The 25197-nt window shown below is 38.3% G+C and overlaps 2 protein-coding genes and 1 pseudogene across 9 annotated transcripts; 2 read left to right on the forward strand and 1 right to left on the reverse strand.

Moving 5' to 3' along the window:
* The first annotated feature begins 112 nt into the window (after window positions 1-112).
* On the forward strand, window positions 113-15688 carry LOC149033880 (uncharacterized). 7 transcript variants are annotated; one of them, XM_089194090.1, is made up of 8 exons: window positions 113-446; window positions 2136-2228; window positions 3231-3293; window positions 3613-3730; window positions 5194-5517; window positions 7806-8066; window positions 8358-12446; window positions 14895-15688. In XM_089194090.1, exons 4-8 carry the CDS (start codon window positions 3619-3621, stop codon window positions 14930-14932), a joined length of 4824 nt encoding a protein of 1607 aa, XP_089050216.1. In that variant the 5' UTR covers window positions 113-446; window positions 2136-2228; window positions 3231-3293; window positions 3613-3618; the 3' UTR covers window positions 14933-15688. The 7 variants fall into 7 exon arrangements, with proteins under 7 accessions (XP_089050216.1, XP_089050212.1, XP_089050215.1 ...); XM_089194086.1 differs by lacking the exon at window positions 14895-15688 and having other exon boundaries at window positions 8358-12900; XM_089194088.1 differs by lacking the exons at window positions 113-446; window positions 14895-15688 and adding an exon at window positions 1178-1315 and having other exon boundaries at window positions 8358-12900.
* On the reverse strand, window positions 12949-17331 carry LOC149033881 (uncharacterized; annotated as a pseudogene). Its single transcript, XR_016182988.1, has 3 exons — window positions 16567-17331; window positions 14438-15648; window positions 12949-13163 (listed from the first exon to the last, which is right to left on the reverse strand). The product of XR_016182988.1 is annotated as an uncharacterized LOC149033881 (transcript).
* A 117-nt stretch (window positions 17332-17448) lies between these two features.
* LOC113671600 (uncharacterized) lies at window positions 17449-25145 on the forward strand. Its single transcript, XM_089194111.1, has 6 exons — window positions 17449-17770; window positions 18866-19657; window positions 20707-20796; window positions 21799-21843; window positions 22036-22125; window positions 22385-25145. The coding sequence occupies exons 1-6, from the start codon at window positions 17718-17720 to the stop codon at window positions 23589-23591; spliced, it is 2277 nt and encodes a 758-aa protein (XP_089050237.1). The 5' UTR covers window positions 17449-17717; the 3' UTR covers window positions 23592-25145.
* Window positions 25146-25197: the final 52 nt, after the last annotated feature.

Raw genomic sequence — 25197 nt, forward strand, 5'->3', positions numbered from 1 at the left:
ACTTCATAAACTCACTCATAAAGCACGCTACAATAAGCCAATCAGAATTCCTGTTAGAATGGTTCAAATAATCTGATTGGCTGTACAAGACTAAAGCTGTCAAAAATGTCAAACCGTCAAAGTTCATAAACCATCAAAGTTCATATTCTGCAATAGTTTACAAACTAAAATATCTCGGCATGTCGAATTTAACACTTTTGCCTGAAGTTTTGTAGTTTCTAATACAGGATCTGAAAGTGAAATGTTCAGTGAAATTCGGCCCAATCGTGGCTCACAAAAATACGCAAGTTATTTCACATTACAAGTAGAAAACAAACTGTTCAAGGCGAGTGTATTATGAATGAACAACAGCCGAATTCACCAAGACAAAAAGATCGCTCGGAATACAGCGCCGTAAAACTCGGTTGCAGTGACTGATCTGGCCTTCCACTCAACGCATCGGAAAGGTAATCAGGACAAGCTCTTATTTTTTCACTCGAAGGGTAGTCGATTTAGTTCCTGAGGCTTGCTCCACTGCGATGACCGAAGATCGCCATGATTAGCTAGCCGCGATAGACCTTAAGTCTTTGACACCGTCATGATTAGTATGAATTTTAACAGTTATGCCAGGTTATATTTTTCACAATTTCTGTTTTTTTCTAGTTGAAATCGAAACTTTATATATTATACAAGTGTTAGCTGTGTTTGATTTTTATTACCGTACGTAAACTCGCAATCTAACTGAGCGTGAAAACCGTTAAAAAAACTCGGTCTGTCTATCTTGTTTCATCTTTGAGGATTTTTGTCTCTGCTCACGTTACAGTAACGTAAATTACTGCGCCTGGCATTTTTGCAAACCTTTGCTTGCTTGTTCCGAAATTTCACTTTTATTAACGAAAGAAAAGCTAGAAAGAAGTCCCGGTAAAGGTCGGACATAGTACGATTTGGCAGATGGCGTGACAGCTTTAGCTCAGTTCTATGCTCTATACTCTCATAGAGCACGCTCTTTCAACCAACGACAGTACGTGTTATATCCGAGCTTTATCATAGACCAAAATAATTCGGCAGGTCGAATTTAACACTTTTGCCTGAAGTTTTTAATTCAGAATCTTGAAGTGAAATGTTCAGTGAACTTCAGCCGAATTATGGCTCATAAAAACACGCGGGTTTTTTTACGTGACAAGGTAGAAAACAAACTGTTCAAGGCGAGTGTTTTTTAAATGAACGACGGCCGAATTCACCGGAACATGAAGATCGCTCGGGATGACAGCACCGCAAAACTCGGCTGCAGTGACTGAAGTGACTTTCCACTCAACACATTGGAAAGGATATCAGAGTGAGCTCTTATTTTTTCACTCGAAGGGCGGCCGATGTAGTTTCTGAGGCTTGCTTTACTCTGATGACCAGAGATCGGCATGATAAGTGAGCCGCGATGGACTTCAGCATGATCATATTTGCTCAGATACCGTCATGATTAGTATGAATTTTAACAATTATGCCAGTTTGGTTATATTTTTCATCATTTCTATTTTGTTCTGTTTTGTTTTTGAACTCTGAACTTTATATACTATACGAGTGTTGGCTGTGTTTGATTTTCATTACCGTACGTAAGCTTGCAATCTAACTGAGCGTGAAAATCTTTAAAACTCGGAATGACTATTTTGTTTTTCCTTTGAGGATTTTCGTATCTGCCCACGTTTTAATAACGTAAATAAAGGCGCCTGGTATGTTTACATACCTTTCTTTGGTTCTTCTGTTACTACTTGCCGGCTCGCTTGTTACGAAATTTCACTTTCAATTATCGGAAAAAAGCTAAAAAGAAGTCCCGGAAAAGGTCGAACATGATACAATTTGGCAGATGGCGTGACAGCTTTAGCTCAGTTCTATGCTCTATACTCTCATAGAGCACGCTCTTTCAACCAATGACAGCGTGCGTTATATCCGAACTTTATTATAAATCAAACAATATAGTATGCCATAAGATATTTTGTTTAGTCCGCTGAAAGTATTGCAGGCCTAGGAACAAAAAACACGAGCTCTGAAAAGGACGATTCCGCTGAGCAAAGACGAATTTTTTTCTGGTGTGTTACTACCCAGGAACCTTTTTTGAAGTATGATGAATTTTCAAGGGAAAGGTTTTGTTATTTTATTGACAGCTCAGTGACGAGAGCTCGTGGAACGTGAGGCCGTGCGTGTTCCTTCGTGAAAGCGCGCAAGGAGGGTGAACTACACCAGAAAGAATAAAGAGGGTAAGTTTCTGAAGAAACTGTGGTGCTACGTCGGTGGGAGAGTATAACAGGGTGATTTAGTATTATCAACTGAGTTGAAACGTAAATTTAGAATACGAAGGGCTAACGCTCAAAACCTCAGTCTTTAAACTCTTTACGGTGGCCAATTTACGCTAGGGTTAGGGTTAGAAGGATTATTTTACAATAAATAATTTAAATAAATCAAAATTGGATTTATTTAAGTTCACAAGGCAACCAGGTGGACAATCAGACATGGTTTGATGCTGCTCATGTGTAAAGATTTAATGAATGTGATCAAGAAGTTACAATTCATAGACCCAACGTTTTGAAACTCCTGTTTAGTGCCTTCATCAGGGGTTATCTACTCACTGCAACAAGAGGTCCTTTTATATGCTACTAATTAGCTCCCCTTTAGAATAAATACTGTTGGTTCGTCGTTCTTTCGACTCTATTTATTCTATTCCATGCAATGACTGTGATCACAAGTATATTGGATAGACCAGTCAGTGTGTCAGTTTGGAAGAGCATCAAAAAGCAGTCTCCTTTTGCACAAAAGAAAACTCAGCTTTGTCAGCACACACATGCCTAACTAACCATACAATTGGGAGGGATAGGTCTAACATTATCACCACTAATTGACATTACCACCAATGCCTTTGTTTGGAAGCCTGGCATATCAACCCCACCCACACTCCTTTAAATCATGATGATGGCAGCTTACTACCTATTTACACCTCATCAGAAAAAGGGCAGCTAATTAGTGAGCATATGAAAGGACCTTGTTGCAGCAGACAACTGTTTCTAGCAGGTACAGTATTGTACGTGTACAACTGATTCTTGCATGTACAGTATGGGGGTCACATACCTTTCACAATGAAATTTAAATACTATTATTTTTTCAATGACACAAAGAAAACTGGTAAATTAATCTAATAATAATAATATAATAATAATAATAATGAAAATTGAAATGAAAATTATCTACTTATTAATTTCTTTTAGCTGAGTTAGTGAATGGAGTAAATTGATCTTGACTATTCAACCTCAAGGGGACTTGATTACAAGGTACAATAATTTGATGTGAATTAACTCTAATTTTGTGGTGTTATTGTTTAAATGAGTGAAAATGACGATGAAAAAAAGGTAGTGCCTCCTTCTGTGATTTTGTTATCATCCCTACCTCAAAAAGAAACCTGTTTATGACCCACTATAGATTTTTAGGTCTAGAGTAGAGATTTTAGTTCCATTATTTCGCACATGCATTGATTACAGTATTATATTTTTTCATTAATGTCATACACATTAAAAGAAATATGTAGGCTAGGATTCACATTCCTAGTTATGTTAATGACTTAGTTTGCTAATAGCTATGATCACTCTTTAGGCTGCCATGGCAACAGGCACAAGCAAAACCCCTATTTTAATTGTGCCAACAACACTTCCAGGACCTCCTGCCATACCCATAGTTTTCACCAGTCCCTCAGCTGCAGCAGCAGGCCCTGGTGGGTAGAAAAACTTTGTTTACTTTTATTTAAATTTAAAAATTTACACCTTACCTCTGACCCCTTTGGAGGTGAGTGGTTTTGTTTCCAGGAGAATCTTGCCATTTCCTGTCTGGTGATGTCGAGGAAAATATCATACAACTGACTCGGGGGGGGGGGCAGGGGGGTAGTTGGGTCTAATTTGCTGGGTATGTGCCACTCCCATCAGAACCCCCCCTACTCAATTACAGTGTATTCTGTGGCCAGTTATAGACCCCATCTCAGTGACTTTTGGACAAATGTAATTTTTGTGATCCAAACCCAGGGGTAAAGAACCTTAACCATTTTTGAATCCCTACTTACCAGAATTTTCCTTAGCTCCAAAATACAGAAAATGTGCAACTTCATTTGTTGAAAAGACTAAGTGTAGCCTTAGAGAAAACATACACAATGGCCATTAATTCTAGGCAAGATTACCTGTTTTGTATGGAATCATTGATAAAGAGTGACAGGGGGTTGCATACACAAAAACAACCTTTGTAGGCACCAGGATTACAAGTTGTTACATAATTGTCTTCATTTGTAGCTTTTGGTTTTGTCTAGCTTCTTTATAGCTTTGTTACCTTTAGTCTTATATTATAAGCCAAACTTCTTCCCAATCTGATGAAATACTGGTTGCAGAGTGTTAGAATACCTTCCTAAGGATCTTGATATTTGTTTATTTTTGGTGTTTCGTCCAATCACTATTCTTGTAACTCTACTTAAGATGTAATATGATCTTTAGCCTATTACCCGCAGGTAAACGACCGGAAATTATGGTACGAGAAAGAACCGCCCCCCCACTCCCTATCACTGACTTTAGCCATGTTCTGATTACATGTTTTTCCTGGACCTTAATCACATTCTGTTAAATGAATTTGTAAGAAATTGATGAAAATGTATACTTGGCAGGATCCATGTGAAATCACCACATGGAAGGTCACATGATCAGTATGAATGGTTCTTACTTCTTTGTTATTATAAGCACCAGCAAGAAAACAAGCTTATGTCAGGTGCCAATTGGAGAGAACAAGGAGTGTAAGGCCAATTCCTGCATGCCTAATCTCATATTTGTGCCTGTACTTAGCATATGGCAAAGTTGAGGCAGGAATGTTATTATTCCAATATCACTTAATTTTCTGGATTTTTTCCCCTTTCAACAGTGTAATACTGGGGCATGTTTTATGTGTACCACTGCCCTATTGTGGTAAAATGGGGTATTAGTTGAATCATAGAATGATTGGGTATATATTGCTTGTTTGACAGACTAAGGAGTATTCATAGTCTTTGAAATTGGCAACTTCCTCACAGCCAATGGTGAGATTTCCCCAAATGCTTACAATTGTAAACCTAACATCTTAAAGTTCAATGCTAACCTACATTTCAAGTGAGATCTATTTCAGTCTGTGGCAAAAACTTTTGTTTTCTTTTGAAATTTCATACAGTCAGCAGCTTTGATTTGGATGACAAACAAAAAAGATGGGTTGTGATTGGAATCACATTAAACAGGCTTCTATTACCAGTTCTCCGTGATTTTGCGGGCAAGGAACTTGTTGAACACTACACATCATTGAAGAGCTCCAGTGGAATAGATACCCAGGTTTATTCCACTCACATGAAGAAAGATGGTTCATTTGATTTAAACTATGGCAGCATCAACAACAACTGGGGAAGATTCAAGAAAAAAGTGCATCTATATGATTATAAAGTGGCATCTGCTAAGGATCTGGCTAAACTTTACCTTGAACCACACATGGCCAAATTTACAGGTGAATGATTATTTTACCAAAATTGGCAGTAATTTTGCAATGTAATTGGCCAATTTGCCATTGTCGATAAGAGTACAAACAACGCTGCTTGCGTCAACGTGTCAAGCGTGGTCTGTACTCTTATCGACAACGATATTCGTCATCACAGTCAAAATTTGTCGCTAAGAGTACAGACCACGCCAATGTTAAATCTCTAGTCGATGTTTTTGCTAATTATAACTTACAGTGGAATATAATGATGAGGAACAAATTTGAGAATATATAATTGTTCCAGATCAGCCCGCGGTTTCTTATTGGCGCGTTAATCTGTGACACAGGTCGCTTGGCGCTATACACATGTCGGAAAGACTCTCGGTCCAACGAGACTCTGAAGTCAGTCAAGAGCTATACTTGCAACTTGGAAACTATCATGACAGATCAGAATTTAGTCTACACGGCTTTTTTAATGCGTTGACTCGATCTTTCCCTTCAGTTCACAAATTGATCATGCTAAAATCCCCTCTTCGGTTACGGCTTTATCTCGCTTCTTAGCCATGACATGTGATGTCTGTTCATGTTGTTGTGTAAAGTTGAGATAACCTTGGCAGCGGTTTGACGTTGTCGAGTCACTACCTTGACAAGCAGGAGCTTCAGGCTTACGCAAGAGTGTAACAATAGTTATATGAGCCTACTGAATGATGACTGAATTTGACCTGAGATGGCATGAGCACTAAACGATGCAATACAGCAGTTATCTTTTAAAGGGCATGTAAACCCAAAAATACATGTTTTTCTCATACTATGTAAAAAGTGGCGTAGAGAACGAATCTGAAATTCGTTTTGTCCAATTCGACTTATTTTAGGAGAAAATCGGCATTTTCAACTGAAATTCCATTTCCGGTAAAAACAATAGCGAGAGTCGTGACGTAAGCGGTGGAACTAAAATATTGCGCAACACATATTCCCCAGTAGAACTGGTGTGGTAGCTCGTGTAAGTAGCGGTAGTTCGAAGATGTTTTTCAGAAGATAGCGACTCGAATGCCCTAAGCTTAGTATATGACGGCGATGGGGATGGTCTAGAATCTTTAGGAGAGTCTGGGCCACGTCCTTAACAATATGAGCTGCGTAGGGTTCACCGAAGCGATCCGCACGAACACAGTGTTGACAGCGATGCGACCTCCTCGGAAACTCAGACTGGTATCTAATTTACTGTGTGATTAACTTGTATTTGATATGAAAATCCAATAAAGCAAGGGCACAATCTAAAAGAATGCAACAGAAATTTTTTAAACCCGCTGAGCTTCCGAGGGTGTTTTATTTAAAATTGTCAAAGGTGCGAGTGTGGAACTTGTCAACCAATGCCGACAACTCGTGAAAGTGTTTGTTGTACGGAAATCGGGCAATTGTGGCAAAAAGTAGAGGAGCGAGGGTCTGAAACCCAGATAAGTTGTATCACTGAGTATCCAGGTTTTTAGTCAATTTGCCTCGATTTCTGGGTGCTAGAGACGGCCTATTACACGTACAGGCAGCAGTAAGGCACAGAGAATCACACCGGAAACGAGTAAGCTAAATGTTTTTCGTTTCATTTGTTTCGTTACATTTTGAGATCGATTTGCTTGAGTTGTTTCTGTCATTGATTTAATAATACAGTACTACAGCTAGCTGTTTATAGTTCCGAATAATTTGCTTCTGGTAGGGCCTGAATTGTCGGTACAACACCAGGAAGAAAAATGACTGCTACAAACAACAGAATGTTCGAACGGCTCGGCGAAATCGGCTATTTTCATTTGAACAAGTTTCACAAATTGTGGCTTCAAATTTGCGTCATTTGGAAATATTTGCGTTGTATGCCCAGTTTTGTTTGAATCAGTACAAAACTGGACGACACAACGCTTTACCATTATGAAAAAACTGAGTATATTGAAGCAAACTGTAAGTAAAAAAATCGTGACGAGACTGGCAAACAACGACTGAGGAAAAGACTCCGTGTCTTACGCGATTATTAAACGAAACTTTGTAGGTTCCACCCGTGACGTCACAAGAAAGATGGCGCCATTCAAAATGGCGAATGTTTCGAATTTGGAAGAGCTTTTTCAAAGTGAAAATGGACTTTTGAGAAAAAACGAATGGCACCTTTGGTGTACTTGATATATTTACTAAACATCTATGTGAAAAGAAAATGAACGTTTTTTGGGTTTACATGCCCTTTAGGATAAGACTTTCAGAAGGCTTCTACCGATAATGTATCTTGTAAACATATCTTACTCCTTGTGATAACTTATAGTTTAAATCTTATTGCCTATTTTCAGGTTTTGATGACACATGCGACTTGTCAGCAGTGTTAGGAATGCTGGCCAACTCATCTGTGTTTCACACGCACATCCAAAAAAATGCTAAGGATGTGCGCTCTAAAGTAAGAAATGAGTGGGGACATTGTAACTTTTATCACTGGAATGAACCGGATTTCCACTACAGTTTCCAACTCATGGAGACATTAATTCGTTCTTTGGGGCTTCCAGTGGCTGATGAAAAGAAAGTACTTGATGAACTTCAGGAGTGGGAAAATAAGGGTCAGTAATTTCAATAACGATATGATGGTGTGTATGGGGCGTATCAGGCTTTTGGATGCCTCTCCCTGAGTGAGCGCCAGTCTTTCTTTAAGGTCTTTGTGAGCTGATCCTCTCCACCGGCATTTACTTTGTCGGGATTTATCTACTGTCTCGATGGAAAGTGTGAAGTCCGTTGTTTTCCACCTTTCGTTCTCATTTCTTTCTCTTCCTTAGCAAAGGCCCCTTGGCTACCCAAGGTAAAATAATCATATCATGGCTGACGTTGTATCCATTTAAATTGTTTCTTGGCAGGTTTGCAATTGTGTATGGGTTGCCCAGTGGACAAGGATTTGATGAAACTTGTCAGTATTGAGGTCACCAACTTAGAACAAAACTTGAAGGCCATAAAGAAATTCAATGCTGATGAAGCCAAGAGGATAGGAGAAGCTCTTCAAGACGCCATAGATGAAATAGCAAAGTTTGAGAAACGTATAGCCGACATTGAAAGTCGACTGGAGGAAGAGCTCCAGGCGCAATCAGAAAAGAACAAAGAATTCTCATCAGCAATTGAAGATATTTCTAACAATATAAATATAATAGAGGAACGCCAAGATACAAACGAACAAAAAATTTCTTTGTTAGAAGAAAGGCAAAATGAGGTAGAATCAGCTGTAGCCTCTTTAAAAGACGGAGAGAGAAACCTTACCTCAAAGGTGGAGGTTTTAGAGTTCGGACAAACTCAGTTAGATTCTCGGCTGAAAAAGTTAGAAGAGGTTAATCTTGACGCTGTAGTCGATGCTAACATTTTGCAACTGCCCAGTCGCAATCATTGCTTTTGTGGTCGCGAAAGTGAGCTAAAAGCAATCGCCGCGCAATTAAAAAATACTACGAGGAGTTGTTCTGAATCAGCAATTTGCGGTCTCGGGGGTGTTGGAAAAACATCTCTTGCTGTCGAGTTTCTCTGGCGACAGAAAGACAAGGAGGAATATTCCGGTGGTATTTTTTGGATTTCGGGCGAAAACAACAACCTTTTTCAGTTGTCTGTCAGCGAGATGGCACGTCAAGTTGGAACTTTGGATGACAAAGACTTTCCTAATTCGCTGTCAAGAACCTTGGACTGGTTGAGAAAGCGCGAGCAGCTGTGGTGTCTAGTGGTTGACAATCTGGACGAGTTAGAAATGTCCACGGATATGCGAAAACTGCTGACTGGTCATTGGAAACAGGCTGCATGTGGTCATATCATCATAACCACAAGGAGAGAAGCAACGGAAATCGGAGAAGAAATGGGAATCGAAGAAAGCTCTTGTATTGAGTTGAAATGCTTCACGGAGGAAGAAGGAGTTCAGTTTTTAAAAACAAGAGGTGGAACAGCCGGAGAAGACAACGATTTTCGTGAGTTGGTTGGAGAGCTTGGCGGACTGCCCTTAGCTCTTGATCAAGCTGCTGCTTACATCAGATCCCTTCGCCAGCCTATCAAAGAATATCTGAAGAAGTATAGGAAACAAAAGATGCTTCTCTTGAAGAAGAAGAAGGCTCGTAATCTGGTGGAAAATACATCACCTGAGAGATTGGCAGTTCACACAACATGGTCGTTAAATTTTGAGCACGTCAAGAAAATGTCAGAACAGATGGATCTTGGAGAAACCCCCTCAATTGTCACGAAAATGTCTGCCTACCTAGGTCCCGATGACATTCCTTTTCAGGTTATAAACGAAGGGCTCCACGTTGTGGGAACTTCCGGCCAGGAAGTAAGCGATTTGTGGGATGCAGCCGAGACAGTATCGCTTCTTACAAAGTTTTCCCTTTTTCAAAGGTATGGGACAGATTCTTTCAGTGTTCATCGTCTGGTGCAAGACGTCATCCGAAGTGAGATTGAAAAGGACAAAATTGAAGTGCATATACTTTGCTGTGCAGTGCACGCATTTAACCATGCATTAACAAAAACACGCTCGCCAGCGGAAGTCTGCCAAAGTTTCGTTGAAGATGCTGTTTTCAGCGTCGAGAATCCTCCTTCGTTACAACTGTGGGGCAAGCTGGCTTCGCACTCGACCTATTTGCAAGAACATTTGCTCAGCTACTTAGCGAAACACGAAAATGATGCCGAAAGTTTGCATACTTTGCTCTACACTGATGCAACTGTTCGTATCTTTAACGAAGCAGCGATATTTTTTAGTGTTTCGCAGGAGAAAGTGAAAGCTCAGACAATGCAAAAAAAGAAACTAGAGTTGTTAGTGCACCTTGAAAAGCCAACCCCTCGGGAAGGTTGCAACTTGCCGCATTATTTTGTTGATGTACCTTTAAAAGACAAGGACCACAAAGTGATAACTTGTTGTATGAGAACTCCTCCTCCTGAAAACGAGGCTGTGGCTGAAGAAAATAACGAAAGGAAGAAGGAAGCCGACCAACTTAGAGAAAAAGGAAACGATGCATTTAAAAATAGGAAGCTCAAAGAAGCACTTGATCTTTATACAAGAGCCATTGATATGTGGCCTGATGACCACTACTTGTTTTGTAACAGAGCCCTTTGCCATTTGAAACTTAAAGAACCAAGAAATGCTCTGGAAGATTGTCAGAAATGTCTTTATCTAAAACCTGATTACAGCAAAGCACTTCAACGAAAAGCTTGGGCCTTGCGAGAACTTGTTAAAGGTGGAAATAGTGAGCTTGAAGGGCAGAAACGTGCAGCAGTGGCAGTTGCCCTTCACTTCGATCCCACTCTTCGCCAGGACAAAACGTTTTCCTGGAAGTTTCCCGACGTACCAGTTCTTCGCATCAGAGAGATATACAATGAAAAGCAGCTAGCGTTTGCTTTGATGACGACTCGAAGAAACGAAACCTTGTTGTTACACGAAAGAGAGTACCATCTTAGTGCCTTTGGAACTGTAAATGACCTTCAGATTGTAGGTCTCGGACCCCACACTTACTTAAATTGTGCAAAGATTTGCCAAATTAATAACGCCAAATGCTATTTTGAAAATATTGTGTTTCCTAGAGGGAATGTTGCTCTAGTCTGCCGTGGAAACAATGGCGCTGTACACTTAAATCAGTGTGAGATTTCAGGAGGAGAGACAAGTTGTGAGGACTTTCCAGACTGTAATGGAGGTCCAGGCTGTGTGGCACCCTCTTTAGGAAAACCTGCGTGCGATCGGACGGGAAACTTTGGTGATTCAAGATCAATGTCTGGCATAGGTGGCTCTCCGGGAGTCGCGATTTCACTCGAGGGCTCTGGATTGATTGAAAACTGTGTAATTCATGAGTGTGGGGGTGGAGGTGCTCTTGTTTATTGGAAAGGTTCTCGACTAGTTGTTAAAAACTGTGAAGTGCACAAGAACCACCAATCTGGGTTAGAGGCGAGGGAAGGAGGAGAACTTGAAGCTCTTGGAAACAAGATATTCAACAATGGTAGTAATGGCATTGCGATTTGGAAGCTCGCTGGGAAATGTGACATTAACGACAACAAGATTTTTGAAAATGCAAAGGAAGGCATCTTTGTTGGCACTACAAAAGAGAAGGTAACCCTACGCAACAACGGTATCCATCACAACAGACCCTTTGGTATTTCCCTTGATCATGACAATTCTCAAGTTCTTATTAGCAACAATGAGATTTTCGAGAATGGATTCTGGGGAATCCTCGCCAAAGGGCGAACATCGGCACACATAGTAGGAAACAAACTCACTGGTAACAAGTGTGGAGGAATTATTATTGGTGTCAATTATTCTGGGAGGGTTTATCTAGAGAAAAATACTGTAAGAGATCACAGTGGTCCTTGGCTTGAGTATCAATTCAAAAACGGTGGCGCAACTATTGGTGACAGTTTACCTGACGTCAAAGAGGCTGATGCTCTGGGTTTTATGCTTCCGGAGGGTGAAATGCGTTTTTATTCAAAGCCTCCCATTCTAAAAGAAAATAAACAATTTAACAATGAGGAAGGCTTGTATCATCCCAGAGAGCTAGTTGAACGACTTAACAATGGCTGCACTTATTGTCATCGTCAAAGAGACAAAACAGTGCGGTTTTTGAAGTGCACAGGATGTCTCATTGCATCGTACTGCAGTAAGGAATGCCGGCGCAACCACAGACCTAAGCATGAGACATTATGTTTCGCTCTTAAAACTCGTTATGCTGTGGACGTTGACCGTATTCCCTTTACTGTGCCAGGATTAGAAGTAATGACGCGGACGTTTGGCTCTCACTTAGTGGGAATTGGAGAGGGTCCAAAACCAGAACCTAACAGGGAGTTCATTGTCAAAATTCAAACACAACATCTTAACAGCCACCCACTGCAGTTGCTGACACTTTACGACCAAAGTGTCTCTATAGATTGTCAAATACAAAGTCCAAAAATCTGCAACGTGATAATGGACTGTGGCGTTCTTGGAGCTTTACACAAGTTTACAAGTAAGAAATGTTTTTTCTGGGCCATGTTTACTGAGCCAGGAGGAAAACTGACAATTTATCTTGATCATTTGGCTCCTTATCAGAAGTGGTAAAGGTCTGAATTTAGACATCAGAGTTTCTCAGTACAATAGATACCCCAAAGATTTGAACTACTGCCCCTATTTTTGAGGGCTCAAGCAGTCACCAATAGTTGTCATTTTGACCAATACTCTTTCAAACACACAGTCAAAACCCTTAGGTTTAGGTTTTTTAGTAAACAGACTTGAAAATAACTTTTATTTTTTTAAGTAAGACTCTTAGTAATTATTGATGCATAGAGTATATGATAAGTAATTATTTCTTTATTTTGCGAGGCAATGTTAAAGTGGAAAGACAGACTTACTGTCCAATGCCATGTGTAAAAAAATCAAACTTAAATGGTTGATGGTCAATCAACTATTAAACAAATGGCACATATCATTGAATGTTGTCCTTCAGTAGTATTTTAGATAATTGAGCTGACAAAAGTTCAAATGAGACCTGAAACTACAGTAACGTTGATGTTAAAATCTTATAAGAATCCAAGCTTTTGCCAATCTGTGGCATCATCATCAAGAAGTACAGAAGTTAACAAATCACTCTTCACTTTCCTTTTTGCGACGACTGTGGTCTGCTCACCTATATTTCTTGGCAGTGGTGCAAGGTTTATGATTTTTCCAATCTGCTTTTTGACACTCCCTTGGTAAAAATGTGAAAGAAGAATTAGTATTGGTGTCAAAACATAATACCTCAAACGGTGCCCAGCCAATCTAGAGAACTAAAATATATGGGACATGAGGATATAAATCGAATTAACTTAGTAAAAAAAGATTAACTTTAATTGTGCGTTTTAAGGCGTACACAGTCAAAAGTCATGAGAAGTCTTATTCTTGAATTTTTGTGATTACAACTTGCACTTAGGTTGTTCATTTCATGTATCTACCTTGAAACTAAAAAAATCGCAAACACTTTGAATTGCTTTTGACCAATCACAATAATAATCAAGACAAGCAGGCAGATTTCAAAACGACAAATTAATGAGCATTTCAGTTTGTAGCTTTGTTTCCTCATGCTTACATACCAGTAGCTTTTTCCTAGAAACACAACACCATCATAATATTTTGAGTGTTTATATTTTTCTAAGTTTCAGAGTGACAGGTGACAGCTGACGGTTGATTCATCTTAGAATCGATTAAAATATCCTCTTTGAAAAAATAGTCCCTGATTGATAAGAAATTCTGGACTATAGAAAAATAACAACAACAGTAAAAGCCCCCTCCCTACAAAAAAAAAAAAGAAGAAGAAGAAAAAAAAAGGATAAAAAAGAAATTAATTCCATAGCAGCAACTTAAAGGGTGAGTCATCTTTTTAATGTCATTTAACGTCAGCCTAACATCGCTAGGAGATGTGGTGGCATTATGGTTGGCACACTGAACTCTGCATCAAGAAATCTGGGATCAAGTCCTGGCCAGGTCATTGTGTTCTGTATATGGGCATGACACTTACCCACCTACACTGACCTGTCACTACACCTCTCTCCACCCGAGATTTTAATTGGGTACTAGAGAACTGTCAAGAAAGCCTGACAAAAATCTGGCTTGTAACCTGAAATCCCTCATCCGGGGAAGTAGTTAGAGAGCCTTTGCATTCTCGTGGTAAGCAGCTATGTAAATTTATTAGAGCAGAGGAAAGGCTTTTCAATCTCATAGGACTTATATAGTTCACCAACATGGTCACCATTTTAATGTTTTGGCTCACTAATTTGGCAGCTGTGACAATGTGAAAATGATCTCAACATAATTCAAGTTGCTCTGTGGTACAGAACACAGGATAATAATCTTTACCTGAGAATTAAGAAATTTCGCACCTGCCTCAAGACCTAAAAACAGCTGCCTTAAGATCTAAAAACAGCAAATTAAAATACAAAGCCAACTGAAGTTAAAAGAATAAACAACTCAAGTGAAGATACATACTTGCAGCAGTATTTTTGCATACCACATTGACCACAAGATTTTAAGTCACTCTCTTTGACTTTTTTGTTGCATGCCTCATTTCCACACATTGCTTTTATTTTCACATTAGCAAAAAGTTGGTAGACAGGTGCTATCATATCCTTTAATGGCAGGTCAACATTTTCAAAGAAAGGAAGTCTTTTTTCTTCAGCATCTTGTCCCAGTTCAAAATACTTCCTGAATTCATCCATGTTTCTTTCTAGCAGATAAATTTTTGCCAGGTAGTAACAAACATTTGGGTATGTCTTGTCGCAGTGTGGGGCCTCTACAAGATACTCCTTTAAAACCTTTACTGCTGTGTCTCTTAATTTTTCAGCAGTCCAGGAATCATATTTGGAAATTTCTCTCTTATGTTGTTCTTGATTTTCAAGTCTGAGCAACTCTCTGGGTAATTGATGGCTTGAATCTTCTCTTTCAGGGAACTTTTTGGAAGCATACAGCAACATCATTGTATAACCCAGAACTCTTTTAGCCTCATAGTACAACGGGCAGCACTTGACAGAGTTCTCAGAAGCCTCTGCAGCGAGTTCAATAGCTTATGAAATTGTGTAAATGGATGCTAAATGATAATACAAGACATGAAGCCAGCTGCTGTAGTTCTTATCAAACTCAAATGGGTCTTCACATGGAGAGCTGTTGGGTTCTGTCCTATGGACAAAACTAATCAAGTTCATTATACATAGTATTACTTGGTTGTCAGTTTTTGAATCTTCTTCTGAACATTTCCCCCTTTTGAAATCCCACAAAGCATAGGACAAAAGGAGTCCCTCCAAAAAGCAAGGATTCTTTATTAAAATTTCCTCACAAAGCTGGAGAATATTGGGTGACAAAATAGTAAATGCTTGAAGAATAGAGTTTTCAGTCAAGAATCCATAGGCAATAAGAGTAATTCCTCTCTCATTAGTGAAGTTGCTTTTCCACAGAACTTCAAGGCCTTCTTTAACCAGTTTGTAAGCTTGAAGATAAATTCTTGCTGTTGGGGACCAATCAAACTGACGAAGCATTTCTTCTGTGAAAACCACTGGGTTAGAAATTGCAAATGGATGCTTATCTGCCTCCTCTCTCTGCCTAAGTCTTTCATTCATAATGTCAAATGACTGTGTAAAAGTCTCTATTGAAACTTCTGATCCATCGTGCTTTAAGTCATCATCCAGTTGGCACTGCTGAAGAAGCTAACAACAATAAAGATACATTTAGTAAGTGGTCAACAAATGGTATTGAGATAATCTTGAAGTCACAGAATACCAATTGTAACACACTGAAATGGTTTGATTGCAACCAATGGCAGTATCACTGTTTACATAAGGGAGGTTAAGGCAGCTGAGACCCAGGAAATGATCTATAACTTGTCTACCACCCATTCTCCCATTTCAAATAATGCTCCAAATCTCAATTTTCCCCCATTCAAGCAACCCTCAAGCTCCCAAGATTTTTTAGTGGTAATTCTCCTTTGTAGCTATACATAAAGCAGCTATGGCAACACTTTACTCTGTTATGGTGCTTAATTATAATCAGAGATTGCATTCTCCATTTGGGCCCTAAAAAAAGGGTAAAACAAAAGCAAACCAAAATGAACAACAAACTGCAGAGGAACAAAAAAAATAACTAAAAATTACATTTATCAATTTAAATCTGGAGGGGGTGGGGGTCCTGGGGAGACAATTTACCTCTTTTGCCTCCTCTGGCTTTTGACTAAGAGTCTAGGCTCCAGGGAAAGGAAGTTTGATTTTCTTAGGAACATGTAAGGAAACATTAAATGGATTGACAAGGTTGTCTTTCAGATTGAAAGATTTAAATTCTCTTCAAATGTTCAGAGTACTAAAGGAAACTACAAATCTTGGCATAATTCAAATGAAGCCTTCGAAAGATTGAAATAACAGCTCCAATGCTTGGAGGGATATTGTTTGCTCAATTTGAGAGGATTTGATCTGATTAACTCAATGTTCGGGGCAGAGGGTACGGATTTTGACAAGCAATTCTTCTAGAAAGTCAAACTCTCCACATATGCCCTGGCCTAGGCTGCTGGGATAATTGATTAAATTGCATCTCCTTCTCAGATTGTTCACATTAGGTTATCAGATTAAACCAACCTCTTTAGCCTCGGCATGACCGCTTACAGAAGCTTTTTCAAGCCACCGTTTTGCCTTCCTCAAGTCCCTAATCTGCTCACAACTTCCTTCCAGATATATTTTTCCAAGGTTCAGCTGGGCCTCAGTGTTTCCTAATTCCGCGGCTCTGGTCAAATAGTGAACAGCTTTCGTTGGCTGCGGTTTCCCTTCTGGGCAATCACCTACAAGATAATACTTATACAAAGATGTCAAAGCTTTTTGTCGAAAATCATCAAGAGAATTCTCAATTTTGTTCATAGTTCCAGCAATAAGAAGACCTAAAGATCCCATCTCTGTGCTATGTTCGACTGTGCTTTCCCCTGCCGCCTTTTTGTACCATTCAAACGCTTCTTTGATGTCTACGTTCACCACTCTTTCAACTCCACATCGATACATTTCAGCCAAATTAAGCTGCGCAGGTGTACTTCCCAGACGCGCTGCCTTGTGATACAAATCGTACGCTTTTCGCCGGTTGTGTGGCTCTCCTGTGAGATCCAGCAATTGACCAAGTTTTAGTATTAATGAGGGAAGAATGCAGCCATTTTGGACAGCTGTGTCTAGCCACCCGATAGCTTTCTCGGTGTCCTTCTCCACGAATCCTTCGATACCTTCACAATAAGCGATACCAAGGTCACTTTGGCAAGATACTTCACCCTTTTTGGCTCGAGCGATTAAAAATTCTACTGAACCATACGATTCTTTGTAATTATTTTTCAGATTAATGTCATCTGCACTGAAAAAGTCCATTTTCCAATGCAGTCGAAATAATTCGTAAACCGAAAGGAGACCTCAGTTATGTGCTTGGATGCGCGACTGAACTTTATGACTACGTCATATATAAGACATTACAGTATGCCATATGTTATTTCGTTTTGTCCGCTGAAAGTATTGCAGGCTTGAGAACAAAAAACACGGCTCTGAAAAAGGCAATTTTGTTGAGCAAAGACGAATTTTTGCTGATGTGTTACTTCTAAAGAATTCTTTTTGAAATATGATGAATTTTAAAGGAAAAGATTTAATTTTTTTATCGACAGCTGAGTGACGAGAGCTCGTGGAACGCGAGGGCGTGCGTGTGCCTTCGTGAGAGCGTGCATGGACGGTGAACTACACCAGAAAGAACCCTGGGATAGGAAATGTGTGAAAGGAAAATGGCGGCAAGCGAACTGGGCGGTCTATCTCAGAGTGGGTAAGTTTTTTTCCGTTTTACTCATGGAATTACTTCGTACTGTTTATTGCAAGCTATAGAATATCTTTATCCTAGCAACAGAGTGGACATTGGTGCTGTTAGAAGGGGAAATGAAAGAAAAAGTACGAAGTTTCTCATGGTGTTGTTGAATTTCTCAGATCTGCCACTGAGATCACGAGATTAAATTACATTTTGCCAGCTAAGCCGTCGTTTGTTTCTAAACATCAACAGTTGGTTCAATTGGAGAGTGTTTCTACTTTAGGAAAGGGAGATAACAAACGAGAACAAATGAAACTGTGCTGTAAATATATGTTATCATCCATCGAACTTATGCTGTCAGTTGAAGTATAATCCAACAATGTAGGTTTTCAAAATAAGTTAGTAATGGAAGAGTGGTCTACAAACGACTGAAGTTTTGTACTTTTGAATGTAATTTGTAAGTCTCCCTATAGATTTACTGCCTTAAGAATAATTCATTTATGCACAGAAGCACAGTTAAGTGATAAAATTTATACATTGTGGTGCTCTATTTTGCCATAAAGTGAAAAAAATTACAATCCAGTAAGAATTTTTTTCACTTATTTGGTGACAACAATGCAGGAAAAAAGAAATGTTATGGTTAGTGTGTATTCTCCAACCTTGAAAATTTACTAGGTTGTCATTATAGAAGTAATTTTAAAATAGAAGAGAAAGACCTCCTATGAGCTGAGTTCTCCTTGCTCTAAGTTTCAAACTTCGGCCACAAATTCAATTTGAAAAATGAGGTTCTGTGATATACAGTTAGGACTGAGAAAATGAAGTTAGCAAGATATTTATTATATTTTTGGGTTCAATAGAGGGTGAAGATTTTAATTCAAACAAACTTTTGGTAAACTGACTACTCATAGTGTACATATTAACTGAGAGACGTTATGAAAAAGAAACTTCTATCGTGTGCTTAAAAGAAGCTCACTCCTGGTAAAATGAGATGCTAGGGTTAGGGTGAAAAGGATTATTTTACAGTAAATAATTTAAATAAATAAAAATTTTTTTACTTAATATTCAGTTATTTCTGTCAGAAACATTAACCTATGAAACTTTTTTTTTATCTTTTAGGAATGAAGTGCTCATTGATTTACAGAAGTTTCAAATGACACCCATGGATACAGTTAATACCGAACATCTGGAGCTCCTAATATTATCATCCAATCCTGAGCGTGATACTGACAAGAGTTGCAATGAATCTGAGAATGTTTCCACTTCTATTGAAGTAGAAACTGTGATGATAGCTAAAGAGGCTGGAATATTTGTTTCAGATGATAGTACCTCATTGGCAGAAACTGCTGAAGGAAATAACTCATGTGAAGTTACCATTGTGGTTGACAAGGAGTTTAAATGTGCACAGTGTGACAAGAAATTCTCAGGAGCTTCTAGTCTAAGCCGACACATTAAAACCCACAGCAACATAAAGCCATTTAAATGTGATGAGTGTGAGAAAGTGTTCTCCAGGTTGTCGAGCTTGAAGAGACATAAAAATTCCCACACTGCAGAGAAACCTTTCAAGTGTCAAGTTTGTGGATGGAGTTTTATACAGAACTCTGATCTAAAAATCCATGAAAGAACTCACACAGGTGAAAAACCATTTCCATGTGATCGATGTGAGAAAGCATTTGGATGCAAGAAACGGCTCAGGGCTCACTACAGGATGCACACAGGAGAAAAACCTTACAAATGTCCTCAGTGTGAGAAGAGTTTTTCAATGAGGAAAAATGTGATCCAACATATTCGCATTCATACTGGAGAGAGACCATACACTTGTGAAGTGTGCAAGAAAAATTTTCGTCACCAACACACACTTAAAAAGCATTTGCACCTTCACACAACAAGACCAAATTTTACAAAATCAAGGTAATGAATTCATGCTTTGTCAAGTTTTACAATTGCACTTCAATCAGCAGAGCTTTCAGGTTAACGAGTTATTCAAACCTAATGTACTTTGCACACTGTAAGAAGTTGCGGGATCTGATTGATTAACTTGAATACTATAATGCATTCATAGCTTTTAACAAGTGATTTTCATGAAGGAATGACCATTACCCCTTTCTTAACATCTTCAAAATTATTTTGTCTTAGTGTCAACTTACATTTACAGCACAGCTTGCACATATGTTAGTAGAAAAATGTGAATTAAACATGCCAAAAATTGCATGCAATTGCAAATAAAAAATCTTGCCTGTCAAAAAATTGCATGTGCATGCACAACCTTGAGACGCTGGCCTCATTAGTATATACGAGGTAGTCCTTTTGTTTTGCTATTCTTGACAATTTATTGTTTTAAAGAATAGGCTACAAGGTAACCTACATGGCTACCAAAGACAGGCAAACTTGTCTGTTGCAATCGCCAGTTGTTGCATTCACTTGAAATTTTGTGTTCATGGTAAAGTTAGGGAATGGGGTGGGAGTTGGGTTGACCTGGTGTGCAATGTGCTGGACTCTAGACTGAGAGTTCCAGGTTCAAGCATTGCCTAGGTCTTTTTGTTGTGTTCTTAGGAAGATAATTCACTCTCAGAGTGCCTCTTTTCATCCAGGAGTATAAATTGGTATCACTTAATTATAAAGAGAAACATGAAAAGATGCTAAGGAGTCAACTGCTACGAACTAGCATGGTGTAAATATACTCCTGCACTCTTCATGTTACAGAAAATAGGATAAGCTACAGCAGATATATGTACAAGTATACATCCATAGGTTGCAAAGAGACACTCAGAGAATGCATTTATTTAACATGAGATCACTGCTGTCAGTCTCCAACCTTTGTATAAACTCATTGAAATATAAGACTAAACCTAACATAAATATATTTAAATTTGGACAAAGACCTAAATTGAATTACAACAGATATACTGATATACATGATATGTAATGATTAACATCAAGTGTTCTCATTTTTGGTTTAGTGATAAAGAGGGAGATGAACAGACTGCTGCTGCATGGCCTAGAAAGAGAAAAGGAACCAAGTCTGGGCAGAAGAACCCTAGAGGAATCAGGTATGGGAAAGAATAATAAAGTTTGAAGTTTACCCTTAAACTCCTAGTCAGCATTTCAAGCTGCAACCATTTTGGTTGTTATGGCTTTTAGGAAAAAAAACTTCAGGTCACTGTATTTTCAGTGGCCAATGAAGGCCATGAGTGGCTAAGATTTTATTTCAGGCCACCCCTAAATTTTTTGTTGGCCAAGTGTAGAATCTAAAAAACCTTGAGGTTTGAGCTCTTGAAGTGATATACATTTGACATCTTACTATATGCAAACTTGTTACAGACAGATGACAAGAAAGGCAATTAGAGGCTCAAAAATGGAACTTACTGTATCTTAATAGAGCACCAAATTTTGCTTATTTGTTTTGTACTGTACAAGTGTAACAAACAGAGGTTTGATGGAAGAATTGAGAGATTTGTAGAATTTACTTGTAGCAAGGAAATGATGAAGTTTTTTAAGGTGGCCTCCTATAGCAAGCAGAGCTGTGATATTGAAAGATTGAAGTAATCCATTTTGTTTCTGCTATAATATGTCTTCTATAGTAATAATTTACAAGTAATAGATCTTGGAGAAAGATGTTTTTTGTCTTTTCGTGAGCATAGGACAAAGAAAAAAATTCTGAGTCCCCATGAGAAATCAAACCTCAGACCTTCAGATTCTGCAATCTAATGCTCCAAAACTGAGCCAACAAGACTCTGTGGTGAGCAAGGCCTATTTGGAAGACATGACACACATCCTGCATACTGCTAGGATTAGCAATGTCCATAGTATCATGTTTGTAAATAGATTAACAGAGATGGTAAGTTTTGAGCTCAGTGAAGAAATAGAGAAAGATATTCTTTGTCTTGTCATGAAACAAAGAAAAAAAAAACTTACCATATCTCTTACTTTATATTGATAGATCTTATTCCCAGAGATTTTGTGAAATTGAAAAGGCAAAGTTAATGAATACAGGTTGCAGAGACATTTACAGTTATATTAAAGAGATGTAATTTTTCAAAATTTTCAAACAGGAAGAAGACTGGTAAAAAGTCTGACAGTGTATCTCATGAAAACAGGTAACTGCATAATGTTATGGATTCATTTGCAACACTAAATTTCTCCATAATATTTTTAGGAGTAACTAGTGTAACAATAATTTAGGGTTTACAATGGTGCGGGATATTTCCTTTTACATATTATTCACGTAAAGCACAGTTCAAGTGAAGTGTTTTTGGTTGGTTATTTAGTTTGTTTTTTGGTGATTATAGTGAAAATGGGAAGAGTGAAGGATCCGGTGCCATACAGGATACACAGAATGACAACAATTTGGTGGAACAGAGCTCCGAGGCCCCAGACAGGTATTTGATTAAAATAATTGTATTAATATCACTCAACATGATAGTGGTATTTATGATAATAATAATGAGAAGAATGATGAGATATCATCACTGCATTAGTGTTGCTATTGTTTTCAAGGTAACAAGAAGGGTTAAAGAGTAGGACAGAGAGACACTAAATACATTGTATGCTGTCCTCTTTTGTTCAAAGGGCTGCCAATAACCAATTGTGTGAGAGACTTATGTCAAAGTTTTGATCTTTTTGATATTTTTCTTCCAGAAATGAAGAGGATTGTTCCTCCCAGAAGATTCAGGAATTTGTCGTTGAGACCTTGAGTGGTGACCATTTGTTGTTACTAACACTTGCAAACAGTGGAGTACATGAAAGTAGTGGTGACGATGGCCAAATACACTCAACTGCATGTCCTGAACCTGTACTGAGCACTTTGCCAGTGCCTGAAGGAGATGTAGTTGAGGCTAATGGTAGAGAGGAAAGCATAAACAATGAAGATGTTGTGACAATTTCAGCAGGAACAAGTGAGGAACTCCCTGATGAAACATTAATCAACAGTGGTAAATTTAAATGTCCACAGTGCAATAAATGTCTGTCAGGACCGTCAAGTCTCAGTCGTCACATTAGAACTCACAAGAATGAAAAGCCTTTCAAATGTGACCAGTGTGATAAAGTGTTCTCCAGGTTGTCAAGCTTGAAAAGACATCAAAACTCCCATTCAGAGATAAAACCCTTCAAATGTCAAGTTTGTGGATGGAGTTTTATACAGAACTCTGATCTAAAAATCCACGAACGAACTCACACTGGTGAAAAACCATTTCCATGTGATCGATGTGAGAAAGCATTTGGATGCAAGAAACGGCTCAGGGCTCACTACAGGATGCACACAGGAGAAAAACCTTACAAATGTCCTCAGTGTGAGAAAAGCTTTTCAATGAGGAAAAATGTGATCCAACATATTCGAATTCATACTGGAGAGAGACCATACACATGCTGGGTGTGCAAGAAGAACTATCGTCACCAGCATACGCTTAAGAAGCACATCCGAATGCATGCAGATAAAAATAAGAATCTGGACAATTGTATCCAAAAAATTAAAGGACATCAGCTGAAAGGAATGGACGAGAAAGACAATGAAAGTTGTGAAAGGTTGACTGACAAATCTATTCAGTCAGGACTCGGTGAACAAACTGTGCAGTTGGAAAACACTCGGTCTGATGATCATGAAGGAATGAATGTTGATAAACAGTGTGGAGAAAACAATCCTCAGGAAGAGGCTGATCGCAGAAAACAAATCCAAAATTCTGAACAGCATGAGAAAAGTCAACATTTGGAAAATGCTACAAAGATCCCAAAAGAAACGGGGCTAGGCAAGCAACAGGATGATGAGCCAAGTGAACAAGAGAAAAATGATGAACTTGATGGACAAACAAAACTTCTTGAAAGTACTGAACAAGTGGAACAGAGAATTTGAAAACTACAAGAAGTCACAATTTTGATCAGTCAGAAAAAGTCCTGCAAAGAGATCTTGTGAGAAGCAGTGAACATTCTGAATGCACTAAGGAAGTTGAATGAAAGAAGCAAACTGCAAATTGGAAATGAACAGATCGGTTGTTAAGTTAATCCTTTACACCCTAACATCAGTATGCACATTCTCCATACTGTTCTCTATATATTTCCTATGATGCTGACAAGGAGAATTTGTTTAACAATCAAGAGCTTCTTTAGTTTGTGATGATTTCCTTCCTCAAGAGCTTCCTTAGTTTGTGATCATGACCTTTATGTGTGACTTAGGGGTGATACTGTAAGAAGAAATTAGATGCTGGTTAGGGGTCAAAAGGTTTAATGTACATGTAAAGTTGTTAAGTGTTAAAACTTTTGGCAAGGAGAGAAGTCATTGGAGTATGTTCCCTCACTGTAAAGCCCAGTATATATATGTTAGGGCCTTTTCCAAATACGTTACATTATAGCTAAGAAATAAGTTGAGCAGTTTCTAAAATTGCCTTTATTCAAAATACAGTGTATTGGAATAGTCATACAACAAAGAGATTCGAGCTTATTTTAACCAGAGATTTACTTCAATTTCATAATTTGAAAGGGCATTTATGTGAGTTTATGTAATATTATATCAAAACAAAGATGCATGTTGAAGTATGATGTCTCCCTCAAATGTTGAGCAATTCTCACCACATTGTTTAGATAATTGGTATAGATGACTTATCACAGGGAGGTTATGTGATTGTTACTGTATAAAGAATGTTGTTTATTTCTTTTCACATTGTTGAGAAAGTTTGTCAAAGATGACTTATCAAACGAAGGCTATGTAATGGTTACTGTATAAAGAAAAGCCATGATACTATAATTTGACAGGGGAAAATATCAAATTTAAAAAAAAAATTTTTTTGATTTTTATTCAGCATGATGCAGGGGGTTTGTAAGGCCTGGTAGAGAGGTAGAGTTTTGTGATTGCACTTTGAGTACAATCTAAGAGAGCTTTAGAATATATTACAGCTGGTTGGGAATTTATTAAATTTAAATTACTAGTGCAAAAGAGTCAGGTTTGATTAAGCAGTGAAGATGTGAATTTGTATCAGACCTGTAAAAAGTTTTGAGTACAATGTACATGGTATATTTGTTATCTGCTCATTTAGGTAAAACCTGCATGATATTTTATATATTTTTTCATCATATCAATATGGAGACCTGATCTACATGTCAATTCTCTTTACTGTTTGCTGTAAATTTCTCTTTCTTTTGGTTTTGAGAATCTAGTGTCAAATCAACCAACATCTTGTTGTTGACTTCCTTTTCTTTTCTTCACCTTTCTGCTTGAAAGTGTATTTACGTAGTAAGAGCAGAGTATTCTAGTCACTCCTTGTAGTATAGGGGTTAAGTTGCAGCTAGTTGCCCCCCCCCCCCTATAAAGTATAATTGTGTGAAGACAAACAGATAATTCATATGTATTTTTGAAAGTTATCAGTTACTCAGCTTGTAGGTTTGACATGTCAATAAAATCATGTCTAAAACATGTATGTGCTGCAGAAAGAGAAGAGCATGTGATTCCATAAAAACAAGAAAAA

The sequence above is a fragment of the Pocillopora damicornis genome, chromosome 14 (assembly GCF_964200805.1).
Source record: "Pocillopora damicornis chromosome 14, jaPocDami1.2, whole genome shotgun sequence".
NCBI lineage: Eukaryota > Metazoa > Cnidaria > Anthozoa > Scleractinia > Pocilloporidae > Pocillopora > Pocillopora damicornis.